The following is a 15461-nucleotide window of genomic DNA, read 5'->3' as shown; positions in this document are numbered from 1 at the left end:
ATGCCGATAATGAAGCTCTATTTTAAAAAGTGTAGTGTATTTTCCTCACAAATTCTTTCACGTTTCCTCCTCTATCAGTTTGTCTGGATGTCCCATCGCTGCTGCCGAAAAGCTCTCAAAGACTCACGACAAGCCACACCTGCCCCAGCCCATGGGCGAGCACATCACGGGCAGCCCAAACTCTGACCGTGTTCTCAGGTGAGGCCTAAACCCCAACAACACAAACCCAGGAACTGAAAACATCAGCGTTTATTCCTGTTTTTCCCAGCAACAGCAAACTTACCCCGTGTTCGGTCTCCTCCTGTCCTTCAGCTTCTATGTCAGCAGTATGTGTCCGTCAAACGTACCTGCTGTGGTTGGTTAGCCCAGCTGTCAGTCACCGCAGGACTGAACTCACTTACCGCAGCACGATTGGTCAGGCATTTCAGAATGTCGGTCCTCCTTTCCTTTGCCCTTCTAATATAGCACAGCCAGCCATTTCATGCTGGGATCAGGCCTCAAACCTGCTAGTCTAATTACGCCACTGATAAGCTAATTATGGGACTTACAGGGCATGGAGTATTGGAAAAATAATTACTTTCCTTCAGGAAGCATGTCTGTGGTCAGACAAAGCAATGTGGATTATGAAAATAATAAGCAGTCCTCTCTTATTAGTGTTATTCTGATTTAAATGAGCGTCAGTTCACTGAGAAAGCCCATTAAGGGAAGATGTCGACAATGAGAAGTCACCAGAGAGACCTTTGACGGCTCCGCATGCCACCCCTGCTAATGGGATGCACTGACTAATGAAGAGACAGGAAGCAGAGGGTAATATACTTTACATGCCATTGTCATGCAGATCATAACACACGTAGGTGCTGCGTGTGTGTTTTCCTTCAAACCGCGTCTGGTTCACGTCTGAAATCCGTTAATGATGTTAAATACAGAACACAGTGTCATAGTCAGCAATGACACGCACACCCACATGCTAGCATTCTTTAGCTGGTTTCCAAAACCTAGCAAGCTGCCTACTGCCTACTTTTAAAACAGCATCCAAACCCTCACTGAAGAATTTGGAACATTCTACATGAGCAGAACTCCACACTGCAGCCTCAACTCGCAATGGAGTTTGACCAAGGAAGGTCATTTCAGGATTGCAATTCTCATTCATAGTACTATGAGTGAACCATCTTGGTATATAGTCGCTAAGCTAATAGCTTAATATTCTGATAAGCACAGAACTGCACAGCATTGACATATTGAGTAAATAATCCATTTTAATTACATTGAATAATATTCCTCACATTATCTGCCATTGTATTTCCTTGTGGGATTGCCTTCTCTATGAAGGACACATGCACTGCAGCCTTAGAATTTAGTTAAAAATGTGACATATTAGGAAGCTGCTTACATTTTTTAAACAGTGTTCACATCGGGAGCATCTATGATGCCTTAAAATGCCACCTCAGTAGGCAGCTCACTAGTTTCTGGAGCACAGCAAATGTCTTTTCAGAGTTTTTCTTTAGAACAGAGAAAGGGCCGCAAGGGCTCACGATTCTTCAGGAAAAGGAGTCGGTTTTAGGGCTTCAATTCCATGCTATACGATATTCTAATGTGCTCAGTGCTGATAAGACACTATTTAATCCTCTTCTCCTTCAGTCACCCTGCTTTGAAACGCTCTCTCTCTCTCTCATTTACTCTTTTACCGCCTATTTATCTGTGGGACTTTTCCTTCCTTTTTCTTTGCTGTATCTTTGGCTCATTGTCAGTCTTTCAATTCCGCTTCTCTTCTGCTGTCTAATTCAAGCCCACTCTTTCACTCTTGATCTTTTATGCACACTTACACTTATCCTTTTATGCTTCTTTTTTCTTCACTGCAGGGATATTGATTCTTTTGTGGAGAAAAAAAAAATGATGTTCTCTCTTTCTCTCTCTCTCGCTACTTATTTTTTGCAGGCCCATGTGTTTTGTGAAACAGTTGGAGATTCCTCCGCATGGCAGCTACAGGCCCAGCCTCGTCCCCGCCACGCCACGCGCTAATCTAGCCAAGGAGCTGGAGAAGTACTCCAAGGTGTCCTTTGATTATGCAAGCTTCGACGTGCAGGTGTTCGGCAAGCGCATGCTCGCCCCAAAGATGCACACCAGCGAAACTTCACCCAAAGCCTTCAGATGTGAGCAGGATTAGTCATGGTTTATGACTGCTATGTATAATACACTCCTTGCAGACAGAAACGTGTGTAAATGGTGTGCTTTGTGAATAGTATGGCTAAGGTTTGAGATTCTTTATTGTCGTACATCAAGGTTAGCAATAAGTGAGTTTGGTAGAGTGCACTTCAATGAAAGGATCAAGTACTATTTATAATACTAAAATATTTATTAACTAGAGCTATGTTCTCTTTTCCCCATAGCCAAACCTCCATTCCCCAGGGCCTCCCCACCAAGTCCCAGCTTGCACAGTAGTTATGGAAAAAGCTCCTCCAGCGGATATGATTATTCCCATGATGCCGAAGCTGCCCACATGGCGGCCACTGCAATCCTCAACCTGTCCACACGCTGCTGGGAGAGACCAGAGAACCTCAGCATCAGACACCAAGATAAGGTACAGAACATAATCTCATGTAACAGACGAATCCAATCGGAGTCATATTAAAAAATGTTCTGGGTCTTCCAAGCTTTATAATGGCAGTGAACGGTGGACGTGATTTTGAAACCCAAAAAAGTGGCCTTCTGAAGTGAAGCGATGCATTTGTGTAAGAAAAATATTAATATTTTCAACTTTATAAACCATAATCTTTAGCTTCCACTAACTGTCGTATGCACGTTCACGAGAGAGTGGCATTCCAGCGGATGATGGAGAACATAATAGGATACAGTTTACTTCTACTGAAACTTCTGTCATTTAGTAGAATAACTAATTTACAAAAGACAACAGACACTAGCTAGAAACAAACAGTCGGCAAACCAAATACAAGCTGAGGCAATAATCAAACTTTTTTCTCAAGTAGCATTAGGAAGTCATTTGAGCAATTTTGTTCATTTGTATTCATTCTCATTTCAATGCAATAAACTGACAAAAAAATAAAAAACTCTTTTGATCTAAGTCTTTGATCAACAGTGTTCTCAGAAGTCTCTATAAAGAATGTTACGTCTCTTTTATAGTGAAATAAAATGAAGCTTAATGCAGCTGTTTTTATTCATTGATACAAATTAGGCTGTTTTCTAGTCTTATTAGCTACATTTAGTTTAGTATCTGTTCAAGTGTGATGCTGGCACTCTAATTAAGATCCTTATTGTTTCTGTCGTGCCAGATGAATGAACTCTGATTTACTCTGATCTACTTTAGATGGTTTAACTACTTTAAATTATGAGTAGCTTAGCAGGCTACGGTTTCAAACTAGCTTCTACTATGTTACACCATGTGTGGATGTATAATAGTTAATAAGAGTGGTTTATAATGGTTAGCATCCATCGACTGAAGAAAGTCCATCTCTATGTGTGATTGATCTTCAGCAGGGTTTGTATCAGATGAACGTAGCATTAGCAAGAATGCATTTGCTTGCTGTTGGGATCATATTGCGTCATCTCTCCTCCCTTTCATCTGTCCCTCCGTTCGTTTCATCCTTGTCTCCTCTTCATGTTGTTATTGCATTAAGTTGATAGTGAGCTCCCTAGATAGGGCAGGACCAGGTGCTCCATGTTCTTTTATTCAATATTTCCATGGTTAATGCAAATGAGGGCATCTCTCTCTCATTCCCTCAATTTCCTGTCCCTTTTTTCTTTCTTTTCTTTCCTTGTGCCTTTGCACACCCAAAAATATAATCTATCAGCCTCTCACCCCCCTCCTCCGTCTGAGAACTCTGGGATCTATACTGTAATTGGAGAAGCTCTGTCCTCGATATTGTGATTTTTTAAAAAAGCTTTCTCCTCAGCCCAGGGAGTGACTACTTCTTCATTTTTCGATTTCCTGACATGTTTTTAGCAGAAGGGGATAAAAGATGAAGATTAATGGGCAGAAAGACCCAGTGGCTCAACGCTAATCAGACTGGGACTGCTCTGGGATCAGTGCCTAGTGTGTGTGCACATCTCCGACTTCATATTCAAACACAAATATGTAAACATGCCTGTTTTAGCACTAATCCATGCATAATCCGTCTACATACAATAGGAACATATGTAATGAATTATTTAAAATGTGTACTTTGTTGTTAAGCTTTATTCCGTGTTTGTTTGTTATACTCAGATTTTATAATTTTACTTTTTTAAAGTTCATAATTTTACTTTTCTAAGCAATAGCATTGCACTGCCTTGGCCTACAAACACCAACTGCATTTACAAACACCCACAACACCCTACAAGCACCCACTGTATTTACAAACACCCATTACACCTAACAAATACCCACCACATTTACAAATACCCACAAACACCCACCACATTTACAAATACCCACAAACACCCACTGCATTTACAAATACCCACAAAACCCTTCAAACACCAACAAACACACACTGCATTTACAAACACCATATAAACACCCACCACATTTACAAACACCCACACCATCCTACAAACACCAACAATATTTACAAACACCCACAAAACCCTACAAACACAAGCAAACTACAAACGCACACAGAATTTACAAACACCCTATGACCACCCACCGCATTTACAAACACCAACAAACACCCTACAAACACACACCACATTTACATAGACCCACAACATCCTTCAAACACTTACTCCATTTACATACACCCACAATACCCTACAAACACCCACTGCTTTTGCAAACACTCACAACACCCTACAAACAACCACCACATTTACAAACACCCACCGCATTTACAAACACCCACAACACCTTAACAATCACAGAGCAAATTGCTAAAAGAAAAAATACAGCACACCCAAGTATCTGCATAGCATAACCTTGGCAACTACCCACAACATGCTAACAACCAGTAATGCGTTTACAAACACCCACAACATCTACAAACACCCACTGTATTTACAAACACCTTTAGCAGCTGCATAGCAACGCCTTGGCAACCAACCACAAAATCCTAGCAACTATATAGCAGTGTGCTTAAAAACAACATAACAACACCTTGGCAGCCACCCATAACATCCAAACTTTGTGACAAGGAGTTTTGTACTACGCAGATTATTTTGTAAAATGTCAAATAAGATTTAAATTCTGTAAATATATGCTTTTTTAAAATCCTCATCGCAAACCCAGTTACTAATTATAAATTATTTAAATTTTTCTGTTGTAGAGTATGGAAATTGAGGTGGATGAGAATGGCACCTTGGACTTAAGCATGAAGAAGCCCATAAAGAGAGAAATGGGCATGTCTTGTGCCAGCCCTGAAGTGCGTTCCCCTGATCTGTCTTCATCATCTTCATCATCATCCACATCTTTTCACCATGGCAACAGCAGCATCTCACCCCACTCTTTACACACCCACAAACAAGAGGAGTGGGAAGGGCCTCTGGACTACACCAAACCCAATCGGCAGAGAGAAGAGGAGCTAGAAGAGGTCCAACCATTTCCTGTTTCATTTAAATTAGGCCGGATCTATCTATTGTTGTACAAACCAGCATAATATTCATTGTATCTTCGCACAGATGGACCACAGCAATCAGTCATTTGCCTCTTCTGACCCTGAGGATTGTGACATGATGCAGGACAGCCTTGAGGACAGGAAGTACCCCGGAGAGGTCACAACCCCCAGCTTTAAGGTCAGGTTCCAGCCCAAGGACAACAAGAAAGAGGTCCTACTGTAAGTCACATTTAACTTGCATCCATTTCTGTGCACAAATTGATATTCAGCACAATGGAATCATTTCACTCAGTCAGGCTTTTTGTGTTTGTCCCTTGCAGGTGTCCCACTCCAGGCTGTGACGGCAGTGGACACATCACCGGAAACTATGCATCACATCGCAGGTATACAGTGTTCGGGGGTCACCTCTCTGTGCTTATTTTGCCTTCAAAGGGAAACTATCAAATAAAACAAGACATCACATACATTTTATCTTTCGCTTGCTGAACTCTCGTCTGCTCTTTGCTTTTTACATTGACTTGGGACATTCTGGGTTCTTTCACTTTATCTTCTTCTTCTCTCTTTTTCCCCCTGGTTTCTTTTCAACATTTTTAGCCTGTCTGGGTGTCCTCTCGCTGATAAGAGTCTTCGGTCCCTCATGGCAGCACACTCAGCTGAACTTAAGTATGTCTGCTCTACTTCTGATCTTGTCCTTTGTTCTTGTTCTTGCTAAATGCTGCTTTTACTCTTTTCTTGATATGAAAATGGTACAGTACTTAAGACTCAACTTAATATTATTCTAAAATTCCACCGTGGCCCTGCTCTTGGTCAAGTTTATTTCAGGCATTATAAACCAACACATTTAACGTTTGACTTCACTTTCCCAGATGTCCAACTCCAGGTTGTGATGGTTCAGGCCATATCACTGGTAACTACGCATCTCACAGAAGGTATGGCCCATTGAACAACCCCTCCCACATGCATACCAATACACAAACAGGACAGAGAAGTTTAGTGATAGCTGTATGTTAGACACACAAGCGTATGCCACACTTCATTTATTACCCGTCCCCATTATTGAATAATATTTTAGATAGGAAACAGACCCCAGATCTTGTGTAGTTTTCTTTCTTCTCTGATTTTCTAAAAGCTTGCTGAGGCCACTGTTTCCTAACCAGGCACGAGATATCAAGCAGTAAATCCCATGTCTTGCATATGTTGTACTCAGTAGCCCTGCCTGCACTAAATTATCATTGGCCCAAACTCCTACTCCACATAGCTATTGAGATATTCAGGTAAATTTGGCCACTTTTTGCCATCTCAATAAGGAAAAGTGTCTCAAATTTACCTAAGTTTACCTTATATTACATATCAAATGTTTTGATTGGCTGTGATTTTGTTGCATCATAACTCTCAGCATGAAATTGCTGGAGACTCGTTGCATCGTGCTTGGTTAGGATATGGTGTATGCTTGCATCTTTCTTAATAGTATCTGAGTTTGGTTTCTTCTGCATTGCTTTGGGTCAGTAGTGCTGGATCCTTATTGTTCTGAGTTTCTAGCTCCTCTGATCATGAGCTGCATACTCTCTATTTTCAGTTTGTCTGGGTGTCCACGGGCCAAGAAAGGTGGAATAAAAACAACTCCCATCAAGGACGACAAGGAGGACTCCGAGCTCTTAAAGTTCGTACTGCATAGAAAGCCCAAGGCTTTTCCCCCTTTCTTACTGTACGGTAAAAAAGACACAATTTAGGCGGGATATTGTAATGGAATGATCAAATGTTGGATAATAGGTTTGTCCAACCACACAGTCATTTAAAAACAGTGTAAAGCAGTTTAGAAAATCCCTCTTCATTCAGACAGAATTGATTTAATCAAACATTTCCATCTAGAACCACTTCCCAGAGCAGTATCCCAAAATACTGCTTGTGTTCTACTTTGTTAAATATCACCTTGGCAACCTTCCAAATAACTCACTCGTACATGAGCTTATGAGTCAGTGCATGGAACCCCGCATGGCCAACTAGCACTAGTAATGTTCAAATTCTTTTGGGAAAAGGCCTTGTGTGTTTTATCCCATTGTACAACTTCTAAAAGCAAGAAAACAAAGACGCCTAGTTACACTGCTGAGGAAATAAAAACTGTGAACAATATATTACAGCACAGATGGCTCATGGGGTATTAAAATATAGTGCATGTTTTTGTTAGTAAGTCATCTGCAGTGCAATGTGTGGGTTTTTGTCTTCTTGTTTTTTTTGTTTTTTTTTTGCGACTGCCAAGCGTAGGAGCTTTTTATCCACATGATTCCACTCCAGTCAATGAGCAGCCGGCATATGGCGGCACTCAAGCTCCCCAAAGTGTAAAAATCTTTTTTTGTTTTTTCAGTTTATTTGAATGTTGTAATATTCACAGTCACTGTTGGGCAAAGTATGTAGCTAAATATGAACCTCTTAACAAAACTGAATAGAGACTCGAGTGAGACAGAGAGTAAACAGATGGTAACTGTAGTCAATAGCAAGGTGATATTTCTGCTCTCACAAAGTCTAACCACACTCATATGTTTTATTCCCTCTATCTTTATCTTTTTCCTTTTCTTGCAGATGCCCAGTGCCGGGTTGTGACAGCCTGGGTCACATCAGCGGGAAGTATGCCACTCACCGCAGTGCGTATGGATGCCCATTGGCGGCCAGGCGGCAGAAGGAGGGTTTGCTGAACGGGTCTCCATTCTCATGGAAGGCCTTTAAGACAGAAGGCCCAACCTGTCCCACACCAGGATGTGACGGATCTGGACACGCCAACGGCAGCTTCCTCACACACCGCAGGTACTTAAAAGGCGAGAATATAGTTTTGACAGATATGTTCAGTTTGTTAATGTATTTGAAATTTACAACCAGTGGAATGAGCTTGGGTGGAAAACCTGTTTGGAAACAGTCATTATTTTTTTACTAAAAGTGCAGTCACATTAGTTGGGCCCTATTCGGATGGGACTAGTTTTTCAAGAATGTCAGAATCCATGTTTTTCTCACACAACCACTATTAAAACTCCAGAGCAAATTACCTACTGTTTTTCGCTAAACTCAGTGGTCCTTTGAGAAATCTAATCCTGTCCAAGTGCATATCCATGATTGTGGTTCCCATCGGTACTTACCATATATATAACGCTCCTCAAATCGGTTCAGGTCCCTGGTCAAGATACATGTCTAGATTACTCTGCTCAGTTACATGGTTTATTATAAGCAGGCACTTCTATAAACTCAAGTAAATGAGTCGATAATGTTTTTATAATAAATGTAAATTTTATTTAAAAAATAATTCATTAAAAACTTAGTCATATGTGATGCTCGCTACCACAGCACACAAGCTTCTGTATTGCCCACATGTCCCACTTCTGCAATCAACATGGAGATGTAAGTCCCATGTGAATCTTTAATAAAATTACAGACGTGGGTTTGATATGAATTGTAACTAAAACATTGTTCAGAAAATCAGTCTCATCTGAATAGTCAATAATGTAGCTGTTTACTCAAAGGTCACCTCCAAACCAATCACCTTTATATTGATAAATGTAGTGAATCTGTGTGTTCAAAGTTCAACAAACTTGAAATTTTCGCCTCACGTGTCAAAATTCCCGGTTTCATTGATATTCCTACAGAATTTAACCATACAAAGGTAAATGTGATCGCAACTAAATAGCACAGAAATTACACACTCTACCTTTAGGTTTAAGGGTACTGGCCAAGTTTGAGTCATTATGGGACTGCTCATGAAGCAAATGTGTTGTTGTGTTTTGTGTATAATAATGAATCAACTGTGTTTGCCCCAGTCTCTCAGGCTGCCCCAGAGCCTCCCTCAACAAGAAGAAAGCCAAGTTCCCTGGAGAAGAGTATCTCAGCACTAAGTTCAGAGCCAGTGACGGTGAGACATTCTACATTTTACCTCCAACCTCACTTCTATAATATTTTGTGAGACACTAAAGGCGACAACATTTCTCTTTCTCTTTACAGTGTTAGACAATGATGAAGACATCAAGCAACTCAATAAAGAAATCAACGAGCTCAATGAATCCAACAATGAGATGGAGGCAGATATGGTCAACCTTCAAACACAGGTTAGCCACACATTTCCTGACAATCTAAAAGAAGAGAGACTAAAGACCACATATATATATAGGAAGTTGAAATAATCAGATTTTTTGGTTATTTAGATTACATCCATGGAAAAGAACCTGAAAAACATTGAGCAGGAGAATAAGGTGATTGAAGAACAGAATGAGGCATTGTTTATGGAGCTGTCTGGACTCAGTCAAGCTCTTATACGGAGTTTGGCCAACATCCGTCTGCCTCACATGGTAAGTTACACAAACTCCTACAGCAGCTTCCATAACTTTCCTCACCTACATAAATTAGACACATCTTTTTAAATCCACCGTTCCTATTTTCTGTTTTCCTTTGCAGCAGGAGCCAATCACAGAGCAGAATTTTGAGAGCTACGTGAGCACCCTGACCGACATGTACACTAATAAGGACTGCTACCAGAACCCAGAGAACAAGGCCCTTCTGGAGACCATCAACAAGGCAGTGAAAGGCATTAAGGTCTGACTAAGCCAAAAGACGAGGATGAGAAGCAGAAGCGTGGAAGAGAAATAGAAACGTGGAGCCAATGAGAAGAGCATACAAATGACACACAAAAAGGGCATTCAGGTTTTTTGAACAACAATCTAAACCTTCATCCCAGGGAGCATTCTGTGAGTTCAAAAAGAGGTATATAATATATATTACTATGAGGACCAAAATCCACAAAAGCTGCTGGATTGGAAGGTGAAGATGGAACCAAATCCTTTATTTATGGAGGAAAGGAAAGACACAAACATAGTTTTCTTTACAGTTTTTGTTGTTTTACATTCAGACAGTGGGAAGTTCTGGATGTAGAGGAAGCTGGGAATAGAACTTCCGGAAGATGTGCAGCCCAGGCTTTAGGTGAAAGAGTCTTTATACTCATTTGTGAGGATGCTGCTCCTCTGAAAACAACAAAAGTGATGCTCCAAATACAAGTGATCCCTACGTGATCCCCAGTAGAACAGACATAAGCAGTGTTTGCTTATCTTTCCATCTTTTCCAGAAGAAAACCGAACCATTTTTTGGTTGTGGGGCAATGAGAGAATGTACAACGTACTAGCATACAAAGTGAGCGAAGTGCATGTGCAACCTTATCAGTGCCATGCGGTTGACTCTGTAAATTTTACCGTTGCATCTTCTTTATCTCGGCAGCCTTTTTTTTGTTGTTGTTTGTTTATTGGTTTGTTTTGTTTTAGATCTACAGGCAGGAGCATTAGCTTGCTCTCATTTATTTGTAGTACTTACACTGTAGGAATATTTACCCAGCATAGTCATATCTCTTACATATGAACAATGAGTTGCACTTCATTTCAGTCCATCCAACGTCAGACAAGATGTTGGATTGTCACTGAACTATATAAATTATTCGAAACTTGTCCAGACACTACTGTAATTTATTAATATTTTGTTATAATTTAATTTTAACTGTATTATTTATTTGAATTCACCTATTTAAATATTCACAGCCCTTCTGTTTATAAAAGGTCATGAAAATGTGACAAGAAACTTGCCACATCAATATTTGGAAAGAGAAAAATAAATGTACAACTAATTTTTATAACTTCATTTCATTTGACAGTAGAGTTTTTAAACATTTCTTAAGTGCAAATATTTTTAACCAACAATGTTTTGATAATTTTGTAAATTTTCTTTCTTTTTCTCTCTACCTGTATATCTATCTCTATTTGCATTTTTTTTTTCCGAATTTCCAACACAGCTGAAGGAGAAGTATCATCTCTATTTATTATTTATTTAATATTTATGATGAAATTATGAACTGTGATACGGTTGTAATGTATATTTATTTTGTAACGTCTCTGTGTGTTTGTGAAGTCATAGTAGTCTTGAAGAAACTTTGGCGATATAAAAAAAATAAAGACAAAAAACATGTTTTGGACTACAGAATAAAACATGATGATTATCGAGGGTTTTCCTTATACCAGCATTACTTCCAATAGGAATGTAAAGAGGAAAAAAAGCAATTCCAGTACTGTGGAACCTACAGCTTTGACTCTTACCCCGTCCATCTCGACAGGAAGAAGACGTTCCTCTGGATCCTCTTGTGTTTGTTTTTTCTTTTCTTTTTTTCTTCTTTATACCTCCTCAAGCTCTCAGTAGTGGCCAAAAACTGTTTCCCCTGAACAACCCTAATGAATTGCAAAAGGATTATTTTTGCTTTCTTGCTAAACTTGTCTTTGTCGGACCATGGGAAGCGGGCGATCGTTTTTGCGGTGGGGCACGGAAGACGAATACCAACCATCCTGACAGAAACTCTTGAACCACAATGTCCTTACTCGACTAGTATCAGACAAGCATACACCCGTGTAGCCTTATACTAGATTTTTATTTCTTCGATGCACAAAGTGCCACTGACCTGTGCTTTCGTTACCGACTCCGCCCATTCAGCAACCACACTACCCTCGGGTCATGTGACAGTGGCATAAGTGGGGATTGTTCCAGATGCCTTTATTCCTTTGCCGTGATGGCCATACCTACACAATATATTCATTCTGTATTTAAAAGAAAAAAAAGAAGACAAAAAAAACCTATATATAGTATATAAACATACATATATTTTTACAGTGTAATTGTTAACTCTTTTTCTCTTATAATAGCTAAACAAAAACAATATCTTTCCAAAAGCTGTGAGTACTACTATTGATAGAAGACTAAATAATGTAAAAAAGACAGACCCAGTTTACTGTGGTTGCAGGATACGATGTGTTTTATGATATGTAAACGTACATTTCTAAAGCGAAGAATACGAGGATGTTTGTAAAGTTTCCTATTTTCTGGTCCAAACTCGCTGGGCCTCTGTATGTAAGTCAGCTGCATTAATGGGACAATGGTTAACAGATTAGTCTTAGGCTGTAATCGTTTAGACGCATTGTACTGTGCTGAAAGTTCTCCTCGGTGGATCTGTCTTTAATATTGTATGGTGTTGTGCAGTTCTGGTGGGACACGCCACACTTAGATACGTGTGTAAAATGCCAATCATCGCAATGACATCTGTATGACACATAATAGCGAGTTGTGAAATTAACATTGTGCCTCTATTCAGCCGGTTGTTTCGTTTAATAGTACACAGCGGTCATGTTGTTCATTTGCTATTAAGGCAGCAATATTGTGATGGACAGAACATGTGTGCACTTTTCAAAAATCTTGAATGCCAACTAATGACCTTTCAACCAAAAGGTTTTCCTTTATGTGCACGTGTGGGTGTGTGTTAGTGGATTATTTTTTATTTGAAAAAAGGTACAAATGGCTAACAGACAACTGTTCATTGCACCAACAGGATTGGGATCAAATATCGCATATGTCTTTGACTTGTTTGTTGTTGTTTAATGTGAGCCTGTATCCTGTCTGAGATGTCAAATGCCCTTTGAGCGCCTTGTCGCCAATACAAAAAAAAGTCAAAAATCGGATGTGTGATATCAGAACTCTTAGCTTTCGGCAACAAGCCATTCATTAACACGAAAAAAAAAAAAAGATGTGGTTTGAGCTCTGAGATTGTCATTGGCGTGCCCTCGCGCATGGAGAAAACGAAGGAGACGCTAGTTGCATAAATCTTTGTCCATTTCCACAGAATGTCAGATCGGCCTCATTCGCCTCGTTCTGTGTAACCTTTCCGCAGGAAAGATGTGTGCGTTGCATTTCAATACCACAGCATTTCCTTTGCTTTAAGAGCAATCTGAAGATGTTGTCTAGCCGTAACGGCAGAGTTTTCATTAGAGTTCTTCCTTCTATTAAATTGCGTAGAGGGAATACTCACTACAGATGTCATATCGTCTTATTACGATGGGAGAAACATTTCTATCTGCTTATTACTACTGACGTGAGATAGCCTAAAGCATGTGTGAATTATTCTTCCTCGATGCATGCTTCTTAAACGCCTGCTGTCGGTGATGATGAGCAGCTACGAGTGTTGCGCGGCGAGGTCGAGTGTGTTGAATCTGCCTAATAATGTAGCATGTTCTCTGGAGCAGTGTAGCATCTGCAAATGCAAGTTAGCATATGTAACCCCTCCCCGAGGAACCAAATAAGGCTTGATTTAGCACCTTGTACTTGAGAGTCCGGCCTTTCTGAGACTTGTGCCAACTGTAGGTCAATTAAAACGGTTCCTCTGTCATTTCATGAGAAACGAAAACAGCTAAAAAGTCGGAAGGCACTGTTTGTCCCATTAAGCTGATAGAACCAAAACGGCCCTCCTTCTGTAGGTACTGTAGCTTATAGCTCTGTGGTTTTCTCATGTGTGCCTTTTCTCGCTTCTGTTCGCTGCAGGAAAGGGTGTGTTTACATTTAAGGACTGGGTTTAAATCCCACTCAGGATGCCAACTTTTTCTCCTTTTTTTCTTTCCTTCCTTGTTTTGAGGGGGGAGAGGTAATAGGAATTCAGCAAAGTGGTGAACACCAAGAACGGATCGCACTGAAATCGATATTCAGCTTGTTGTTCGACATGAAATAAATCACAATACGTAACACTATTCTTCCCAAAACTGTGATTCTGATTCAGGTATGAAATTGTGTGGTGGGTCATTTCATCGAGTCTGAAATAATCATGGAACGTATCACAGATGAAGCATTTATGCACAGGGCATTATTCTGACAACAATGGGATTCTGTACATTTGTAATAAAGGACAGTGTTGTTGTATTAAAGAATATTTCCAAGTAAATGCCGGAAAAAAAAAACAACTTGTATTTTAACCCACGGCCAAGGCTTGTCCTCTTGCGTCCTTTTTACAAAGATCAGCTATTTTTACTGGTGATTTTGTAGCCACAAAATGATTCTCCTTTAGAAAATGAAAAAAATAACTAAAAAATAGTACTTCCAAGAATAATAATAAGCACTTTCACAGTGATAGACTACATGTTTTAGTCACTTTTGTAGCAGTGGTAGTTTCCTTACCGAGGTTTTGTTTCTGTAGAGCAGGACAAGCTATGGCTGTGTGTCATTCGAGTTAAATTTGGAAATGAAGTGTGTAGTTGGTTTTGGATTGTGACTGTGTTTGTGTATCCTTGTACCTGTGCTCATTGATATCAGTGTTAAAAGAGAACAATAATGTCTGTTTTGTGGAGGTATTGTTCATTTCAGTGTTATATATGGAAAACATAAATAAAGAGTCAATAATGTGATCTTTCTGAGTATACACTTCATACATGATCTGCGTGTGAGTTTGTTTTTTGCTTGTTAAAGTCAGAAGTTCAGATACAAACACAAGTTACATTTTTTAGTCACTGCATGATTCCATCGGTCTTGATTCATGGGTTTGATAACTGAAATTCAGAAAATAATAAGTGTATGCCAGTTGACTAGTATTTTCTTTTATATATTTCATCTTTGTCAGCATCATGGTAGTGCTAGCTGTGATGAGAGATTTGTACAGTCTGTTTGGCTTATAAATTAGTCTTTTTATAGACTGACAACAAACAAATGGAAGTGTGCCACCATTTGTAAATCTAAGCTTTTTATATTCTGACCTCTGCTGGAGACAAAGAAACACTACCACACTAAAAACAATACTATCTCAGCATAATAAGGATTCATTTTAAACTTTACAGCGTTGTCTAATAACGACACTCGTTTTAGAAGTGGATGAAATGATATCTGCATTGCTAATCATATTAGCTACCTGACAGATATATTTAGGTTACTGCATTTAGATAAATCAGGCTGAATCTACAGGTGCTTAAAAAGTTTGGAAGCATCACTTATATACTCCAAATGATTTTATTTAACCATTATTGTTCATAGCAATAAGGAGAAAAATATAAAAATAACTGTTCTTTGAGTGCTCTGACATGAATGTGTATGAGGGATTTT

General features: G+C 39.5%; 1 protein-coding gene across 8 annotated transcripts in view; it reads left to right on the top strand.

Moving 5' to 3' along the window:
* Nucleotides 1-14773, top strand: part of myt1b (myelin transcription factor 1b) — a 36074-nt gene extending 21301 nt beyond the window's left edge. For 7 of the 8 annotated variants that reach the window (XM_042750009.1, XM_042750008.1, XM_042750007.1 and 4 more), the window contains 14 exons: nt 79-198; nt 1936-2150; nt 2388-2578; nt 5259-5522; nt 5611-5765; nt 5867-5929; nt 6141-6209; nt 6413-6475; nt 7123-7206; nt 8124-8345; nt 9347-9438; nt 9528-9631; nt 9728-9871; nt 9978-14773. In XM_042750009.1, the coding sequence (XP_042605943.1) occupies nt 79-198; nt 1936-2150; nt 2388-2578; nt 5259-5522; nt 5611-5765; nt 5867-5929; nt 6141-6209; nt 6413-6475; nt 7123-7206; nt 8124-8345; nt 9347-9438; nt 9528-9631; nt 9728-9871; nt 9978-10121 (1930 nt within the window). In that variant the 3' untranslated portion in view covers nt 10122-14773. The remainder of the gene's footprint in view (nt 1-78; nt 199-1935; nt 2151-2387; nt 2579-5258; nt 5523-5610; nt 5766-5866; nt 5930-6140; nt 6210-6412; nt 6476-7122; nt 7207-8123; nt 8346-9346; nt 9439-9527; nt 9632-9727; nt 9872-9977) is intronic. The other variant, XM_042750010.1, reaches the window with a different exon arrangement.
* The last annotated feature ends 688 nt before the right edge of the window (nt 14774-15461 follow it).

This window comes from Cyprinus carpio, chromosome B23, assembly GCF_018340385.1.
Source record: "Cyprinus carpio isolate SPL01 chromosome B23, ASM1834038v1, whole genome shotgun sequence".
NCBI lineage: Eukaryota > Metazoa > Chordata > Actinopteri > Cypriniformes > Cyprinidae > Cyprinus > Cyprinus carpio.
The sequence above is the reverse complement of the archived record's forward strand: the minus strand, read 5'-3'. Positions and strand labels throughout refer to the sequence as shown.